The sequence below is a fragment of the Solanum lycopersicum genome, chromosome 12 (assembly GCF_036512215.1).
Source record: "Solanum lycopersicum chromosome 12, SLM_r2.1".
NCBI classification, from domain to species: domain Eukaryota; kingdom Viridiplantae; phylum Streptophyta; class Magnoliopsida; order Solanales; family Solanaceae; genus Solanum; species Solanum lycopersicum.
Genome location: NC_090811.1, coordinates 68,792,364 through 68,810,652, shown reverse-complemented (window position 1 = coordinate 68,810,652; position 18,289 = coordinate 68,792,364). Strand labels below are relative to the sequence as shown.

General features: G+C 33.9%; 2 protein-coding genes across 3 annotated transcripts; both read right to left on the bottom strand.

Moving 5' to 3' along the window:
• Positions 1-1,609: 1,609 nt before the first annotated feature.
• On the bottom strand, positions 1,610-5,866 carry LOC101263888 (uncharacterized). The gene is made up of 4 exons (XM_004252865.5): positions 5,409-5,866; positions 4,261-4,538; positions 3,470-3,702; positions 1,610-2,576 (listed from the first exon to the last, which is right to left on the bottom strand). Exons 1-4 carry the CDS (start codon positions 5,611-5,613, stop codon positions 2,321-2,323), a joined length of 972 nt encoding a protein of 323 aa, XP_004252913.1. The 5' UTR covers positions 5,614-5,866; the 3' UTR covers positions 1,610-2,320.
• Positions 5,867-8,640: 2,774 nt separating this feature from the next.
• On the bottom strand, positions 8,641-18,075 carry LOC101264194 (condensin-2 complex subunit H2). 2 transcript variants are annotated; one of them, XM_004252866.5, is made up of 11 exons: positions 17,683-18,075; positions 17,189-17,288; positions 11,513-11,619; positions 11,297-11,436; positions 10,796-11,222; positions 10,543-10,712; positions 10,292-10,465; positions 10,089-10,178; positions 9,796-9,897; positions 9,552-9,710; positions 8,641-9,385 (listed from the first exon to the last, which is right to left on the bottom strand). In XM_004252866.5, the coding sequence occupies exons 1-11, from the start codon at positions 17,891-17,893 to the stop codon at positions 9,029-9,031; spliced, it is 2,037 nt and encodes a 678-aa protein (XP_004252914.2). In that variant the 5' UTR covers positions 17,894-18,075; the 3' UTR covers positions 8,641-9,028. The 2 variants fall into 2 exon arrangements, with proteins under 2 accessions (XP_004252914.2, XP_010314712.2); XM_010316410.4 differs by lacking the exons at positions 17,189-17,288; positions 17,683-18,075 and adding an exon at positions 13,113-13,293.
• Positions 18,076-18,289: the final 214 nt, after the last annotated feature.

The following is an 18,289-nucleotide window of genomic DNA, read 5'->3' as shown; positions in this document are numbered from 1 at the left end:
TGATTCTTTGAACTAAATAGTCCTCAATGTTGAGAAATCGTATGGTATTTATAGATTTTTTAAATTATTGGAGGGAAAAAATCACATTTACCAATTAACTTTAAATTAATTTTTAAAATTACCAAATTAAAGCTCCATTAAAAGCTAAGGAAAAAAATATAAATCATTTCCTAATGGAAAATAATATTGTATCAAAAGTTTAAAGGAAGGATATAGTTACTTAACTTGGATTAATACATAAGCAAAGTGGATCTTTTTTCTTTGTTTTATAATTGCCATAGTTCACAAAAATTATATCAAAATTTTAGATATCGTTAAATTTGTTACGCAATAAAATTATATGAAAATTATTGTAACTTTTTTTTATTTATATAAAAGTGAGCTTAATATTCTATCAATTTTATTTATAAAATGTTAGTAATACATTCGATCATAACAACACAAATTAGTTTCTCTATTTAACCAATTTGTATGTTCATTAATAATAAATTGATAAATAAAAATTTATAATACATAAAATAATTTAATTTAATATATTTTTTTATAAATAAACGATAGATAATTTGAGATCGAATACATCATAATTTGGGCCAAGGTCCAATTAAAGAGATTAGAATAGATTAGATAATTAGAAGATAGAGTATGGGAGCCCACTGGTGATACTTCCAAAGCTCACACATCCCTAGGCACTTGTAGACCATTATTAATTCCCTTTAATTTTAACTATATTTTTTTTGACAAATCAGTATTCCTACAACCAAAAATTTGTAAGAATAGACGATAAGATCCCCTTTTGGCAATAAAAAATTGTTATTAAAATTTATAAAAAAATTAAATTTGAAAAGGAGAGAATAATGTATACTTAAATTTATTTCTATCTTGTGAAGATATATAAATTGCTTTCAATATCAAATTCGTATTAAAAAAACATATATTAGTATAAAGAAAGCATACAAAAATAATGGAAGATATAAAAAATAACAATAATAATAATATGATAATCAAAATAAAAAAGTGACATGTAAAAATAAAATCGAGAAAAAAAAGGAAGTTAAAAGAAAGATACAAAATTTAAATAGTGGCATAAAAGGCTATTTGTGTAAGTGGCCCATGTGGTTCTATTCATTACTGGGCTGGACTTCAGTAAAAGCTAAGCCCAAACAATGTCAGCCCAGTCCTCTGTTTGACCCAATAACATAGTCCAGAAACGCAAGTTCACCTTTTTCGGATAGTTGTTTAGCAAATGATCGTCTTTTTATCTCTTCTATGTTTTATGAATGTCGTGTACCGTCTAAGTTATTAAGTATATCTTTGAGCAAATGAATAACACTAGACCATTTTCAAAAAGATTGTACGATATTGCAAACGTTACACAACTATCTAATGTTTTATTTGTTGGAAATTATATGAGTAAATATTAGGTCCGAGTCTAGAGATATTTGAGAGGATAATCTTTAAACCTGCAAGTCCAAGTACATGACCAAATCTTTCCAATATAAACACTTCTTCACATGTACTTTTGTCAATCACATCAAAATTTACAATATCCCCAAAACAAACTTGAAAGGGCTAAAGTTTAAAACTTCAAGTCGAAGCAAATGGACAACTCTTACTAATATAGCCACTTGAATTCATATGTACTTTATTCAATTACATCAAAAGTTACAATATCACCAAAACAAACTTGAAAGGGCTAAAGTTTAAAACTTCATGTCGAAGCAAATGGACAACTCTTACTAATATAGCCACATGATTCACATGTACTTTATTCAATTACATCAAAAGTTACATTATCACCAAAACAAACTTGAAAGGGCTAAAGTTTAGAATTTCAAGTAGAAGCAAATGGACAACTCTTTCTAATATAGCCACTTGATTCACATGTACATTATTCAATTGCATCAAAAGTTACCATCTCCTCAAACAAACTTGATGGGGCTAAAACTTTAAACCTTCAAGAAGAAAATGGGCCAACTCTTTCCAATATGGCCACTTCTTCACATGTACTTTATTCAATTACATCAAAAGCTACAATGCCCCCACACAAAACTTGAAAGGGCTAAAACTTTAAACCTTCAAGTAGAAGAAAATGGCCAACTATTTCCAACATAACCACTTCTTCACATGTACTTAATTCAATTACATCAAAAGTTACTATATTTCCAGAACAAATTTGGAGGGCTAAACTTCAAAACTTCAAGTAGAAGAAAATGGCCAAGTCTTTCCAACATAACCACTTTCTTCACATGTACTTTATTCAATTACATCAAAAGCTACTTATCCCCAATACAAAACTTGAAAGGGCTAAATCTTCAAACCTTCAAGTAGAAGAAAATCCCTTGAAGAAATCATGAATGTGTTTGTTAATTTCATCAGGTTTTTCTTGTTGAAGGAAATGGCCAACATTTTCCAATATAACCACTTTTTCTAGCAAAGGCACATCTTTTTTCATTCCACCTTTGTTTATATAGTCTTTTGCTCCAGGGGCATTATAAGTTAAATCCAAATCTCCCACAATGAACTTTACTGGTACTTTCACTTTTGCACCACTCCATGCTGCTGTCAATTCCCAATTTCTGCATTTCAACAACATATCTCGTAAAATCTCATATGCAAGGTCTGGAGAGAATAAAATGTATGCAGGTCAAAAGTTAATACAAACGCAAAGGGTTTAGCAAAGTGCAAAGTCTCAATTCAATGTTGCAGTTGATGATTGCAACAAGAGCTTTTGGTTTATCCTGGTGTTTAAACATTTGCTCGAGGCATTTTCTCTATCCCTGCTTATCCTGTATAAGCAAGGACACCTTACGTTCTTCAACATATTACCATATCTTTAGTCTAATCCAACCTACTCCGTCCTTTAGTGGACCAACAAGGGTTAATACACGAATATTCACCTGTTGTTCATTGGCTACGCCTTTCAATCTAATCTTACAGACTCTAACTCACCCTGCATGGACTAGTTAAAGTCTAGCATCATTGCTTAATGAAACTGTGAACCTTCATTGAATATTACCAATGACATCGAATGTAACACCACCCTCTCAATTTCCCGCGTATTCTACTGTTCCATTGGTTAATATCTTAACCCTCAGCAGTCTCCAGAGGAAAACTCGAATCAACTCAAGTGAAGAACTTGATCCGCAAAGCTAGAAAATCGATATCACTAGTACTTCATTTAAAATAACATTTACATTATAGGTAGGCATCAACATAACGCATGTAATGCACTAAGCTCCCACTATACACAGGATTCGAGGAAAAGCCGAATCACAATGGCTCTATTATATGCAACCTTACATGACAAACTACTTTACCAGTTACGCCAAAGCTACCCTCCTTTTGTCACAATATCCATGGTAATGTCATCATTTGATTCTCCGAATCGAAATAATACTAATTCCCAACTAAAATGAGAAGTGTCACAACATAATTTTTACCCAAAAGTAAAAACAGGACAGGAACTTACAAGTCAAGTGCTCTGTAATAATTAAATCCACCAGTAAAGCCAGTTTGTTCATATTTGCTAGCAAAATAATCAACTTCTTTTTGTGATAGCCAAGAGGGCAAAATTACTGGACTATCATCAAAAGGCTTGCCTTTAGGCATGTATAATGGTCCAGGGTTCCTATAAGTTAAAAATTTCCCCAACACTTTTTTAGTGCCTATTTTTGCAAACTCTGCTTCCATCACTCCAGGCTCCTAGAAAAAACAAACAATATTAAGACATCGGGATTTATGTTATATAGATTGACAATATAAGAATTTAACGAAATGAAAATAGTTAGCTACTTTGAAATGTGTGTATATATATATTTGAATCATTGTCACTCTTCCTATATATGTATGTTTGGACACACCAAGCGCCTCGATGATGAGTTGGTCAAATATTGTTCCCACTCGACAACAGGTCTACATACATTTGTGTAAGTTAACTCAATATCAAGGTGTGTTTTAATAGAAAGGGAATGGTTTGTTTAATTAGCTAGGTAGATTAATTGAACAATAGATAGTTAAGGTACGAAGCTCGCGAAAAAATAATAAGTTGCTTTTTCCATTAATTCTTAAAAAAATATGCAAGATCTAATCGTGAGAACGTAAAGGCTGAACTCATCAAATATTAATTACAGTAATTAGGGCATGTGAACACATGTTTTTATAACTATATCGAGTACGTAAAACTCGTTGACTTAAAATTTTGAATCTGTCTCTCAAGAAACATTAAAAAACAAAGAGTTAGAAGGAAACAAAGAGGTGAACCTGGAATCTAACAACATAATAGTCATCACCATAGATAGCCTTCAATGACTCAATTGGTTTTCTCTTAGGATTCCTTGGAGAAAATGGCACACTCATATTAACCAAAGCCTTAACTTTGTCTGGCCTCAATAAACAAAGTTCCCAAGCAATCTTAGCACCCCAATCATGGCCAACAACAAACACTTTATCTTCCTCAGACACAATGGTATTTAAAAGTTCCACTAAGTCACCCACAACTCTTAAAGAGCTAAACTTGCTTGGATCATCTTTGGGTACTCCTGTCAGAAGAGATGGATTCAGAATTTAAACTTGATACGGTCAACATAGTATGTAGTAGTTAATAGAGTAAAAATAATACTAAGATACGTAATATCTTAAAATTTTACCTTGTGTTATACTATGGTTCATTCTAACTATGAGTAAAGATGACTTTGAAGTATAATGGAAGGTAAAATAATGTATTAATTCGTATTTTTGACTCTTTTCCGTATTTTTTCTCATATACATATCTATGGTATGAGTAAAAAATTATGTATTTACTTGATCCAATTGTTGTTACCAAATGGTATTATATTCGTCCTTGATATTAATGAAGAGACCTAGACTAACGGGATGAATTTTACGTGTCAAAATACTACGAAAAAAATCTAGATTTAGAATTACCATCTAGATCTATTTTATCGTCAGTATTTTCTTTCCTATGACATTTTCACCATAGCTTTTACTCTTGTATTCGTCAATCTTGTTTTCAAATCGCTTTTTTTAAAAAAGGCTCCACCGTAAACAACCTATCTACCTCTCGCAGATAAGAGTTAAGATTTACGTATATCCTAACCTTCTCATAATACTTTCACTTGTTAAGATCAAATTCTTACCATCAATACCAAAAACTATATAACTAATAAAAACAAAAAAAGCAAAACTTTATTTCTTTAACTAATTAGTTCACCAAGCAAACAAGTCATATTCGATCATGACTCCAACCCAGGCAACTGCAGTTCCCTCGTGGACCTTGCCACATGTAGTATGTTAGCATTACTATTACGAGACGATATTGCTAATTACCAAAGATCATGAACGATTTTAAAGTATAACGAAGGGTAAAATTAAGATATTTCATGTAAAATAAGACGTAGATTTTTCATTACCTGTTGTATCACCATAACCACGAAGATCAGGAGCCATGGCTCTATAACCATGTTTAGCCATGAATATAATTTGGTGCCTCCATGAATACCATAATTCTGGGAAACCATGGATAAATAGAACAAAAGGACCATGTCCTTTTTCAACAACATGCATATTTATCCCATTTACTTCTACTATTTTATGATCAAAGTCATATTCCTCCATTTCAGATAAAATTAAATCTTTTTTGATGAAAAAAATGAGATTTTTGTGTGTTCAATAATTTTTGCTATTCTTTTGGGATATTTATATACTTTACATAGGCTAAAACTTTATGTTTACGTCAATTCAATGAATATGATATGACATAATTGTGTTTATGCATATTAGGTCCGCAGCTACACTAATGGCTATGGACCTAATGGAAACTAATAAATTTTGATCAAATTCTATATTTATATTTTAAAAAATTATATTCGATATAGACAAAGAATCTATCAATGAAAATATTACATAAAAAAACAAGAAAAAATTACTTTGCAAAATTCAATTTTACTACCCGTATGGATGGTTGAACAAGGGGTCACGGATTCGAAACTTTTGCATAATTTTTATCGAGTTTATTTTATGGGATTTTTTTAGATTTTTTTTTTTTTAATGATTTATGAGCCATTACATGGGTAAAATTTATCTTGTACGCGTCCTAAAAATAGTAATTGTGGGTCTCTTGTCATAAAAAAAATTTCACATAGAATTTTTATATACTATTATACAAAATTGAAATAATATACTATTTTCTCTGTTATAATTTCATATAATACCATATATTATGTTATATTGCGTAAATAGTTTAAGTTGATCGGTATAGCTTTTAAAATCTCAATTTTGTTCATAAATTCGAGTCTGAAATTTTATTCACATTTGTAGAATGAAAGAAGTTTTTTTTCTTTTCATTTTGATGGGAAGTATTTTTGAAAGAAAAATATAATATTTCAAATAACTCGAGCAATACAATTAATTAAAAAAAAGTGAAATATGTTCTTAGAAATATTGAATAAGAATAGATTTTATCGTGTATGAGATTGCTCATTCTTTAATTAGAAGTTTTGAGTTCAAAATTTTTAATATAAAATTTTTTTAATAGAGAACATTTTCATAATAAATGGAGTTTTTATTGAATGAAATTTAATAGGTATTGGCACGTATAGCTAGATGGAAATTAATTTACACCTGGAGGGACTGGAATTGATATTATTAGAAGACAAGATAATTCTCTGTGGAAAATACACTAATTCTTTTTGTCAACTAATAATGTGATAGGATAGATAAGATTCTTTTACGCAGAAAATTGTTATGAATTGATTTTTTTTGTAAAAGGTTTTATAAGATGTATATTCAAATTATTTAAAATTTTAATAAAAATATCGAATATCAATAAAGAATTTTTTTTATATAATAAATAATAAATACGAATCCTTAATCGAAGAATTTGAGTTCTTGAATTGAGTTGACATAGTTTGGGAAAAATTGGCAGAATTTTCCAAGCTATTTGCTTCACTTTTATTATAGAGCTGGAGTCACATTTAAGTCTCATCAAAAACAAATATGTGGTCATAATAAAAAGAGTTCTTTGAGATAAGAAACATCAAGAGATGAAGAGCTGTCCCACATTTTCTCCTATTGGTTTCTCACTTCGGTGTTTATTATTCATATCGAAGTCTAATTAAATTTGAATTTGTGTTAAAAAGTTTTATACGGAGGGTAAAGTACTTTCTCACAAAAGTGATTTCATACTTAGACATATTCGAACCTAAGATCTCTTAGTTAAGAATAAAAGAATATTTATCCCTCCATCACAATCATAATTGATGAGGTGTCCCACTTTTATTCCCGTCACCATCTCCACCATTTGAGTTTCATAATAACAATTCAACAGGTGTACTAATCAGATAAATCGAATCACCCGATTAGTTTGAGCGCGTATTCGACTTTACCATTTATCAATATCACCATCACATGTCAATGTCTTGAATATATTTCACAATAGGCTAAAATTTTATGTTTACGCCAACTCAATGAATATGACATGACATAAAAGTATGTATACATATTAGGCTCGGAGCTACAATAATGGCCATGGATCTTACGGAACCTAATAAATTTTGCTCAAGTATATTTGATATAGACGAAGAATATACCAATGAAAATATTACATCAAAAAAACAAGAAATAATTACTTTGCAAAGTTCAATTTGACTGCCGTAAATATGGTCGAACAAGGGGTCTCGGGTTTGAAACTTTTGCATGATTTTTTATCGACTTTATTTTATGGGATTTGTTTAGACTTTAGTTCATTTTTCTTTGTTTAACTTACAAGCTATTACATAGGTGAAATTTACCTTATGCGCATTCAAAAGATATTAATTTTAGGGTCTCTTGTCATTAAAAAAAAATTAAAATTGACATATTATAGTATTTTCCCCGTTATAATTCCATATAATATTATATATTATGTTATATCGTGTAAATTCGACTTTGTTCATAAATCGTGTTTGACGATTTATGCACATTTGTTAGAACGCCTCTACGTTCATTTAGAAAATCTCTGAATGAGGCAAAAGTTTTTTTTAAAAAATTTTTTTTTGATGGAAAGTACTTTTTAGTAATAAAAAACATTTCAAATAACTCATAGCAATAAAATTATCATCCTGTCATAGGTAGCTACTTTTATTATAGTGTAGTCACGTTTAAGGCTAATCAAAAGCAAATATTTGGTCATGATAAAAAGACTTCCTTGAGATAAGAAACATCAAGAGATAAAGTGGTGTGCCACATTGTTCCTTTGTTTCTCCCTTCAGTATTGAAAAGTTTCACATTAAGGGTAATATTCTCCCTCACAAGAGTGACTACATACTCAAACAGACTCGAACCTTAAACCTCTTTGTTAAGGATAAAAGAAAGTGACTACACTCTACCACAACCATTAAGGATAAAAGAAAGTGACTACACTCTATCACAACCATGATCGACAAGGTGTCCCACTTTTATTCATGTCATCATCTCCACCATTTGAGTTTCGCAATAACATTTCAACAGTGTACTAATAAGATAAATCGAATCGTCCGATAAGTCCTTGAGTGTGTATTCGGCTTTACCATTCATCAATATCACCATCTCATGTCAATGTCTTGCATATAATAGCAAGACAATCACATTTTACTGGTTTTATGTAGTAGCTCCAACAAACAAATATGGACTTCAAACATTACTAGCATTTTATAACAACATGATATTCAAACCAGTTTGCATGCATCTCGACAAAATCCACAGGTATATCATACGAGTTTGCATGCATCTCAACAAAATCCACAGGTATATCATACGAGTTTGCATGCATCTCGACAAAATCCACAAGTTGCCTACTATATCCAACCAGCCCATACATCAAGTAACACTAATGAACATGTTTGTCTACAAAGACAAATGAAGAGAATATGACAAATATTGTTACATCTTCCTTGCTAAGTATAACACTAAGGCCTAATAAGTTAAGCAAGAAACAGATGCTACAAATTTCTGCACCCAATGGGTTATTGGTTTGTGATGAGAATTACAATGGTGGGGTGAATCTTCTGACTTACTACAATGCAGTAGGCACATCCGATGCTAACGCTATTCTGGACTTCCTTCTTTTCTTGCTATCAGGTGTGCATCTTGTCCCATTAACCTTTCCCAGCTTCAGGGGTAATCTGCTATCTGAATCGGGTCCTGGAGGCGATGAATCAACAGCAGCATGAACGGCTTTACCTTTGTTCTTTTCCTTTCTATTGTTCTGATGGTGCATTGGAGATTCTGCTCTCTTTTTTGTTGATTGAAACTGCATTTCCTCCCTATCGTTGCCATGCCTAAGGAGCTGAACAGAGAAGGGATTTGCAGCTGTGTAACAAGTGGACTCGCCTACCTCACCTCTTTCCAAAGCAACGTCTCCATTGTTTACCTACAATTTTTTTTTAACAAAGCGAAAGAAAAAAGGTGAACATTTCTTATTGATGGCCTCAGGCATAGGATAAAATTTCAAAAGCAAAAAAAAGAACATATTACTTCTATCTTCAAAGGTAGATAACTTTAATGTCGCTAAAATTAATGTTGAAAGAGGGTTTTACCAATTGCAGAAGCGCAGAAAATGTTCGAGCAATGTCATGCTTCTCCGAACCCTTGACAACATCAGAAAAGGACATGGTGCTTTTATCATTTTCTTCCAGGGATAACTTGTTCAAAACCCTTGCCCCATATTCATGAATGTCAAAGGGTGGATGTGATTCCTGGGAAAAACACTAGGATAAAATATCTGAACTGGACAGAGAAAAATAGGACAAATAAAGGAGATCTTAGAAAATGCAAACACACTTGTTCCTCCAAGTTCTGGTCAATTCTCTGTTTCCACGTTGAAACCCGAGCAGCCAATTCAGTCTGCTTCTCAGTTTCAGCAAGGTTAGCAAGAAGAGCATCCTACAATAGAAAGAAGGTCACCAAGACAATCACAGAAGATTCAACAAAATTTAAGTAACGGATAAGCATGTCTAGAGTCATGTTAGTGAACCCCTTCTCATGCCATTAAGGGGAAAATGAATAAAATATCAAGACCAATACATACAAATTACAATCCATTATTTTATGAAGATGATGAATTTTATTCTTACCAAGTGGGAGCGACAAAGATCTTCAAGGTTTTCTTGACCATTCAGATCTTCATGAGCTTCACTATCAAAAAGTGGACCACAATTATCATGCTGCAAAAATAAAATATAGTTAGCAACTTTAACTCGATAGTGCCAGATTGAGCTAGCTTCAGAGAAACATGATCTTTACTGTATTGAGAAACATCCTTATCTAGAGTACTAACCTTTTCATCATGTGGAGTAGCATGGCTGTTCATGTCTGCATTTTCTGGCATGTCAAAATCAGGAGGCCCAAAATCATGATCAGCACTATCATAGTCATTGTCTTCATTCTTTTCATTTGGGGTACAGAAATCATCATAGTCAATGTTCACCCCATGAAGAAGTGATTCCCGGAGCTGCAAACAGAAACTTCATACAGTGAAATATTCAGGCATAAAAAGTTAGGTACAAATAAACTATCAATAATTTTAACCTTCTCAAATAGTGGTGGAGACTGTGAGTCGACTTGCTTAGCACAACATTTCCTCTCCCACATCTCGTTGAGGTCGGCATTAACGGGACCATGTAATCTTGCAAGAGGAAATTCTGCGGCCAAAGATGCAAGTTTACTGGATACCACACCCTGCCTTCTATTAGATTTAACTGCGTGAAAGTATGAAAAAACCTCGTTAGAGAATAAAGTGCTTGGATACAGAAGGAAACAAAGAGAAGGAAGCTTAAGAAACCTTTTCTGTACGATTTTACTTTCAAATTGCCTGGTTCATGAGGGTTCAAGGGTTTCCATGGGTCTTCATCATCTGAGTCATCTAAATCTCTAGGTTCTGAATATCCATGTGCATCATCAATGTTATCAGGTATATCAGATGAGAATGGATCATTATTTAAATTGCCTGGATCAAACTCATGACCCCTCGGAGACTGATACAAATTAGCATTCTGGTTCTTTCGCGCTGAAGATTTATTGCCAACTCCCCCAGAAAGTCCTGTGGGAGAGGAAAAGCTTTTGTGGTATTTGGATTTTAGGGAACTGCCCTTTGAACTATTGTTCAGCCCCTTTTCAGCTATATTCTCACTACCCAGAAAACCATCCACTGTTACTGAATCACGTGCGTCCAATAGAATAAAATCTCGATAAAGATCACATGTGGCTAGCTGCAAGTAATAATAGAAACAAATCAAAATAACAGAAACATAATGTAACTGCACATAAACAGACACTAACATACCAAGTAAGACTCCAGTTCTCCAGCATCTCCAGTAACATCCAGGCAGTCACCCTCGAGCACAACCAGATTTGCAGGGGCCTTCACAAACTGGGTGAATGAATCCTTGCATACCGTATCATCCAACATATTCTTTGGTTCAACTGCAAAAACAACAATATAAATCATGCTGTTTGAAGTCCGGGCACTTAAATAACAGACAAGTAATGATGATGCTACCTGGGATTTCCTCTGAAACCCAGAATGGATCATCCTCTTCATGGTTGGCAGCCGGCAAACCGTTTTCATCTGCTTGGGCTAATCCACTTGCTGGTAGATCTGATTCACTGATTTAACAGGAAATGGAAAATCTCAATATATCACATTTTGGGGTTATGATACTTGCAATAACAAGAACTGAATTAGCATATTGAAAAAAAGTTGCAACAGCCACTTAATATGAATTACTCACTGCCCTTCATCAGAACGAGCAAACAGAAGATCATCAGTAGAAAGCTCAAGTGAAGAACAACTTATGTTTTATATTGGAAGAAATGGTTGAAACAGTGATGTTAAAGGCTCCCTTGATGCGTTCCTAAGCCCCAAAGCTAGGTGAAACCCATGGTGGCAAGTTTGTCTTGCTTGCGCAACGCCTTAGAGTAAGCATCAAAATGCCCATAGGCTTTGTTTTTAAGAAGCTAGTACCAGCCAATAAATATAGTTGGTAAAGCAACATGTAGTTGTAAGTTGCTAGAGGGATGATTTTGACGACGGATAACCTTAGGAAAAGGAAGGTTGTTTGTATCAGTTGGTGTTACTTATGCAAGGAGACAGGTGAAGATGTTGATCATCATCTTCTTCACGGTAGCTTGGCCACGAAACTCAGGTGGGCTTTCAAATTGTACATAGTTAAAAAAACTACTGAAAATTTAGAAAACATAATTTTACAAGAAGGCACTGCCTTTCAGGATTAGTATGAAGCTCGAGTGGCAATTAACCGCTTTCTATAATACAACAGACCTAAAAGGATAAAGTATCAACAACTTCAAGTTTTTTAGATTTTAGAAGAAGATATCAAGAGGTATTTTGACTAGCATAAATATTTCTTCAAACCTCAACTTTATATGTATGTGTATGTCCAAGAAGGCCTTAATCTCTAACAGGAGAGGACATCAAATGCACCCTAAAGTTGACCGGATATGTTGAATAAACACTTCAACTAAACAGGTGACCTAATACACCCCTAACCTTGTGCGATGAGATATTATTACCACCCTCCTAAGACAATCTTAGATTTTACGTATGTATAATATGATTTTCAATTTTTCATTACCTATTTCCCTTAATATTTTCTTTTTATTCAAAACACTTTTTTACTCCTCCACCATAGCATATTTCCCTCTTTCAAATCCCTTCTTCTTTCATCTCCATCATTGATAGATTGAAGGAAAAAACAAATCTGAAGAGAAAAACAAAGAACAGTAAGACAGCTGGACTATAGAGGTTGTTGGCGGTGGAGCGTCAATAGGCGGGGGTAATGCCATTGTTGCGCGTGAAGTATATAGAAATCTTCAGATCTGTACGACAGCTAAAATTCTTCAAAAATCTGGAAAATTACAGATGAAAATCAAGCATTTCATTGATATTCTTTGTATAATCAAAATTGACATTGGTGGCTTGCTACTGAATGGCATTTTTGTGGCTGTAAGAGGTGCTATGGCGAGAATAGAGCAGACAGAGAGTAATCGTCTTCTCTGATGGATTTTCAATAAGTTTAGACAAAAACATCATGAATTTTAAGCACGGATATCTCGAGGTTTCAGTAGGAGTCGTTGTGTACCTTGATGAATTTTCCCGGTGGGTTCTCCGATGAGCTTGAGCAGAAAAATCATGAACGTTATGGAGAGAAATCATGCAATTTCTGATGGAAGTCTTCATCTTTTCCATTCCTACCAAATTCTTCCTTAAAGTTCCTCTTTTGAAGTTTCAAGGGAGAGGGTTGGAGACGCCGCCGATGAACGGCGGCAGAAGAAATCAGAAGGGAGGAAAAGGGAAAACTTAAAAGAAAGTGGGCCCCCAAATAAAAAGAATACATAAGAAAGAGAACCTAATATAATTAATATGTTAGAAATTACTATATATTAAGAAGAAGATTAAGAATACTTAGTTATATAATGACCAATAAAAGAGTGTCGCGTGTGCAATTTTGTCATCTTACGATTCTTTTTTTTTCTTCTCACGCACTTTAAGGGAGGTGAATGCACTTTCTCTATCATGTCACCTTCTAAGGTGGTAATATTATCACATATATTAATAAGTCTCACATTGGAGAAAGGATGAACAAATGGTTTACTTATGGACTTGAACAATCCTCACCCTATGAGCTAACTTTTGCAATTGAGTTAAGCCTCATATTTCTTTACAAGGTATCATAGCTAGACTCTTTGTTCACCAATGTTGGGCCGCCATGTTATATTGTCCATGCTCCCGTTAACAAGGTCTAAGCGCGTTAGGAAGTGTTAAAGAGTTTCACATCGGGAAAGGGATGAGCAAATGGTCTCCTTATATGAACTTGGACAACCCTCAACCTATGAGCTAGCTTTTAGGGTTGAGTAAGTCCCAAAATTCATTTCTTTACAATATTGAACAAGGTTAGGAGTGAATTAGGTCGCTTGATTAGTTGAAGTGTGTATTTGACTTGCCAAGACATCTTTAGGGTGCATTTGATGCTTTTTCCCATCTCTAAACATGAGGCATTTCCATGCCAAACATGGTATAATATATCATATCAATTGGGTTCTTTAAAATGGAATGTTGGTCATATGCTATTAAATTAACTTATAAAGGATGATTACAAGACTGCACTATCAATATTAACAAGGAAACTCAAGTGGAAAAACCATTTTGTCTATAATTTGTTTATGAACTTTATGCTTTTGGTTTCTATCACAGTCTGGTGTTTATTGTGTTTCAAATGTCACACTATTTTGTTGTTCTTGCTCCTTTCTAGTAGGATTTGCACTACTTACCTTGTTAGTTCCATATTTTTGCCCGTGTTTTCTAACTCTTTGTGCTTTGATTTACTACACTTGAGTCGAGGGTATTTTAGAAACAATCTCACTATAACCACGAGATAGTGGTAATGTTTGCATCCACTCAACCCTCCCCATATCCCACTCGCGGAATTCCACTAGGTATGTTATTGTAGACACTTATGAGCTTTAAACCGAGTGGGAAAAGCAACAACGGGAACACCAAGCATTTCCATACGTTTTATAGCAGAAGCTATGATGTAAGCTCAAAAACATTTATGTATGTTTGGCGGAGTGCCTAAAACTAAATCTTTTTTTTTGATTTCCCATTTGGTGTCCGACACCCACATTGGAGTTCGACTAAAGCCGAATTTGCACCGGGAAGTCCCACATTGGGGGTGGCGTAAAGCGCTCTCTAACAAAGACGACTCCAAACCCAAGGGGACTCGAATCCGAGACCTCTGGTTAAGGATGATGGTTAAGGATGAAGGAGTACTTACCACTCCACCCAAATCCTTGTTTCTTTCTAAAAATAAATATTTCGAACACTAACATGAATTACTTTTTCCAAAAGCGAAATAATAATATATTCCTTGTTTGTCCCAAAAGTATTTATGCAAAAAAGTTAGCCAAACATATTTTTTAAGTTCAGAACATAAGGAAATGTAAAGAGTAAAAGTTAGAAATGGAGATGTATCTCATCAGATTTTACTTTGGGTGAATAATCACCATGATAGAAACCCAAAACAAAAGCAGTACGCTGCCATTTTTTACATTACATATAGCTGCTGCCTTGGATGCCCCACCAGAATTTTTCTTGCTGACGTAATACTTGTGAACCTATCGTCATGGTCTCAAGCAGGAAAATGCAATCTTCTCCAGATCAGGAAAGTTGAGAAGCAATCGGCATGATCTCAAGAAGGAAAATGCAATCTTCTCCAAATCAGGAAGGTTGAGAAACTCTAACTTCCCAAAATGACCCATGGTTACTTTTACTCAAGAGTATTTTCTTGAACTTTGTCAAAATGTTGAAATTCCTAGAGAATTCAGAACATGCGAAATAAAAAATGGATTTTTGTTCTCCTAGGGCTCTTAAAGTACAGAATCAGTTCCCTATTTAAATCAAGTATGTGAGTCTTTTAGCTGATGAACAAATCTTTAGCATCAAGTTACGCAACATAAATAAAAATCTTTTTATAAGTAACTACATAAATGAGAATCCCATGTTTTATATAATGTTCATGAGAAGATTCATTTTCCCGGATAAAATGAGAAAAAAAAACTTCTAAATTGGGAATAATCAGTACTCAGAGAGTGTAACTTGCTTAACCTTATTCTAAACAACATATGTTTAAGAATATTCTAATAACAAGACTCTTTTCAATAATATTCCTCCCTTCACCGACAGAAAACACAGCATCTTCAAAGGCAGAAATTGTCAAGGCGCAAGTGTGTGCAGCACACACTAGACTCACTTAACTCAGGTACAAAGTCAAAAGAAGGAAGAAAGAGTGAACCAGAGCACCATATTCTACACTCTACACTCTCATTCATTCTAATGGACCAAGGGATAACATTATTACTTGAAGTAGACATTACTGACCTTAGCCACAGCACTGCTATGACAAGACCAATCCACTTTCTTCACAGAAAGAAAAAGAATAACAGCCTCTCTACAAAATAACTTGGTCGATCAGAAATCATTGACTGTGTAAAAGCCCTAGATCTCCATGGTCCATGCTTAGATAACTGAAGTTTACAAGCAGAAGAAAAGCTTCAAAAAAAATTATAATCCTTAGTTGGTGTCTTCAGCAGTGAGTGGGTGATTGGGTGTCATTCCATTCCATGCTCCTCAAAGTCTCATGAGAGAGGCTATTACATACACTATGGCTTAGGAAATATACAAAGCCTAGAATCCATTATTTGTCTGATCAAAAAATTATTGAATAGTGGGATGAAATGGGTATGGATATGGAGGATTCGTATAGTTGACCCAACTAAACTGGAACTGGGATGTACTTAATGTTATTGTTGTTAACTTGTGGCTTTACTAACCTGGTCTGTAGAAAAATTATGAACTTCTGATCAATACCTAAGAGAAATAAGCCACAACTAGACCAAACGTATGTGGTGTGGTTCTATGACATTGTCAACGTCTATATGTCATTGTTGACACCTATCAATACAACATTTTCCAAAGGATTATCTCCCAGTCGGTATTCCAGTACAACATACACCAGAGTAGGAAATGGTAGCTATCTTAGAAACAATTAATATCAATATCCAAAAGCTCTAACTGTCATTACCAGAATACTATTCACACCATTTAACTAGGTGAAGACAAAGACAAGCAAGGTCAGATTGTACAAAGAACTGCTTGATAATGGATAAAAACTCAATCAACAAAGTTCAACATTTAACAACCTTTATATACAAACTTTCATCAAATGTTAAGTTGCAGAAGTTACTTAATTAGCAGCAGCATTTCCCTAGAGGACCAAAATTACATCAAAACCATCTTCACAGGCTAGTGCACTGAACAAATTTAGAGAGAAACCAAGAGTAAAAAAAAGAGCAACAGCTTTCCGAGAAAAGAAAGGAGCTTTAGAAGTCATTTCCTGGAAAAACACATATTCAAACCCTTGTACATCACAGGTGAACGGCCTGTGATGTACAGCTACTGACGTGATAATACATGTTGAAGACAAACAGAGGTAACTAAGACAGAACATTGTTTCATCCATTTACAGAACAAGAGAAAGTTGAATAAATTGTAACCTAGCCTCTAATTATGCAAATAATTAGACTTTATCTCCAACCAGAGACGCCATTACAAATCTCAAGGAATAAACAAATATAAACAGCAAAAGCTGGAAAAAAAAACCTCTTCTTGGTGATGAACTCCAAAGCATGAACTACAAGAGAATACAGATACTCCACCTTCCTGCTGTACACCTGAACTGACCCCTGAAGCAGCAAAGCAGCTACACATCCAAATAACGTCTCATCAAAAGAATCACAAGTATACCCTTTTCAAACCACACAAACCCAAAATCAACTTTTCGAAACATCAAAAATTACCTGGCATGGGGAAAATTATTTTACAAGAAAAAAAACATTTTTCTGATCAAATTCTATGTCTAAATATACTCTACAAGACCAGTTTTTGGGAGACATCTCACTTCCACTCACAAACAAACATTTCCAGGTAGAATTCATGTTCCAAAAATCACAACTTTAACAATTCAAATTTTCAAGTTCCAATTTCAAAACCTATAGCCCAATGAGATCTTATTTCTGCTACCCAAAAGTAAGTGAAATGTGATCATTGTACAAGGTGAAGGAGAATGTACACACAAAGCTGAAAAATTTACCTACCTTCAGCAAAATTCACAGAAAGGTGATGCCCATCATCATAATTTTCACTAGTGATCTCACCCGAGCAAATTTTGAGCAAGTAATCCTCAAGATTTTTGGCTAAATCAACACCCCAATTCGATTCCAAATCCCGAAGTGGCTGAACTGTATGAAACTTCCCGTTTTCCTCGTCTGCGCCGGAGCGATTCGCTTCTTCTCGACTGTTATTCATCTTCTATGAGTACAAAACTCACCATTCATTACACAAACCCAAAAAAAACTCTAAATTCAACGAAATGTGAATTGTTGAATCAAAATTGAAAGCCCTAATTTTTTGGGGAAAAGGGGTTTATAGCAAACTACAGTGCAACGTCGTTTAGCTGCGTTTCAAACTTTTGGAGTGATGTTTTTCCCGCTCCAAGGTATATATGTATGTGGGCTTTATGTTGAAGAAATGAGATGGGCCAAAAGAAAGCCCATTTGAAGTTTATTGGATCATGTCATTGGCCCAAAAGTAGTGGTAATGTTTTTGTATATTTGAGTTTCTGCGAATTTCACTGTGAGATTATTCTGAATATGTTGTTGTAAATTTGTTTTAAAAATTTATTTACATACTCTAATTTTGTAG

Bases quoted from the DNA above. Each gene is read 5' to 3' on its own strand.
- LOC101263888 (XM_004252865.5), bottom strand. From the start codon at position 5,613: ATGGAGGAATATGACTTTGATCATAAAATAGTAGAAGTAAATGGGATA. The intron at 3,703-4,260 runs GTTCACCTCTTT...TGTTTTTTCTAG, and splicing joins ATTATGTTGTTAGATTCCAG to GAGCCTGGAGTGATGGAAGC. The intron at 2,577-3,469 runs GTAAGTTCCTGT...GTTGAAATGCAG, and splicing joins TATTACAGAGCACTTGACTT to AAATTGGGAATTGACAGCAG.
- LOC101264194 (XM_004252866.5), bottom strand. From the start codon at position 17,893: ATGAATAACAGTCGAGAAGAAGCGAATCGCTCCGGCGCAGACGAGGAA. The intron at 11,223-11,296 runs GTATGTTAGTGT...TATTACTTGCAG, and splicing joins GAGAACTGGAGTCTTACTTG to CTAGCCACATGTGATCTTTA. The intron at 9,711-9,795 runs GTGTGTTTGCAT...TGTTTTTCCCAG, and splicing joins ACCAGAACTTGGAGGAACAA to GAATCACATCCACCCTTTGA.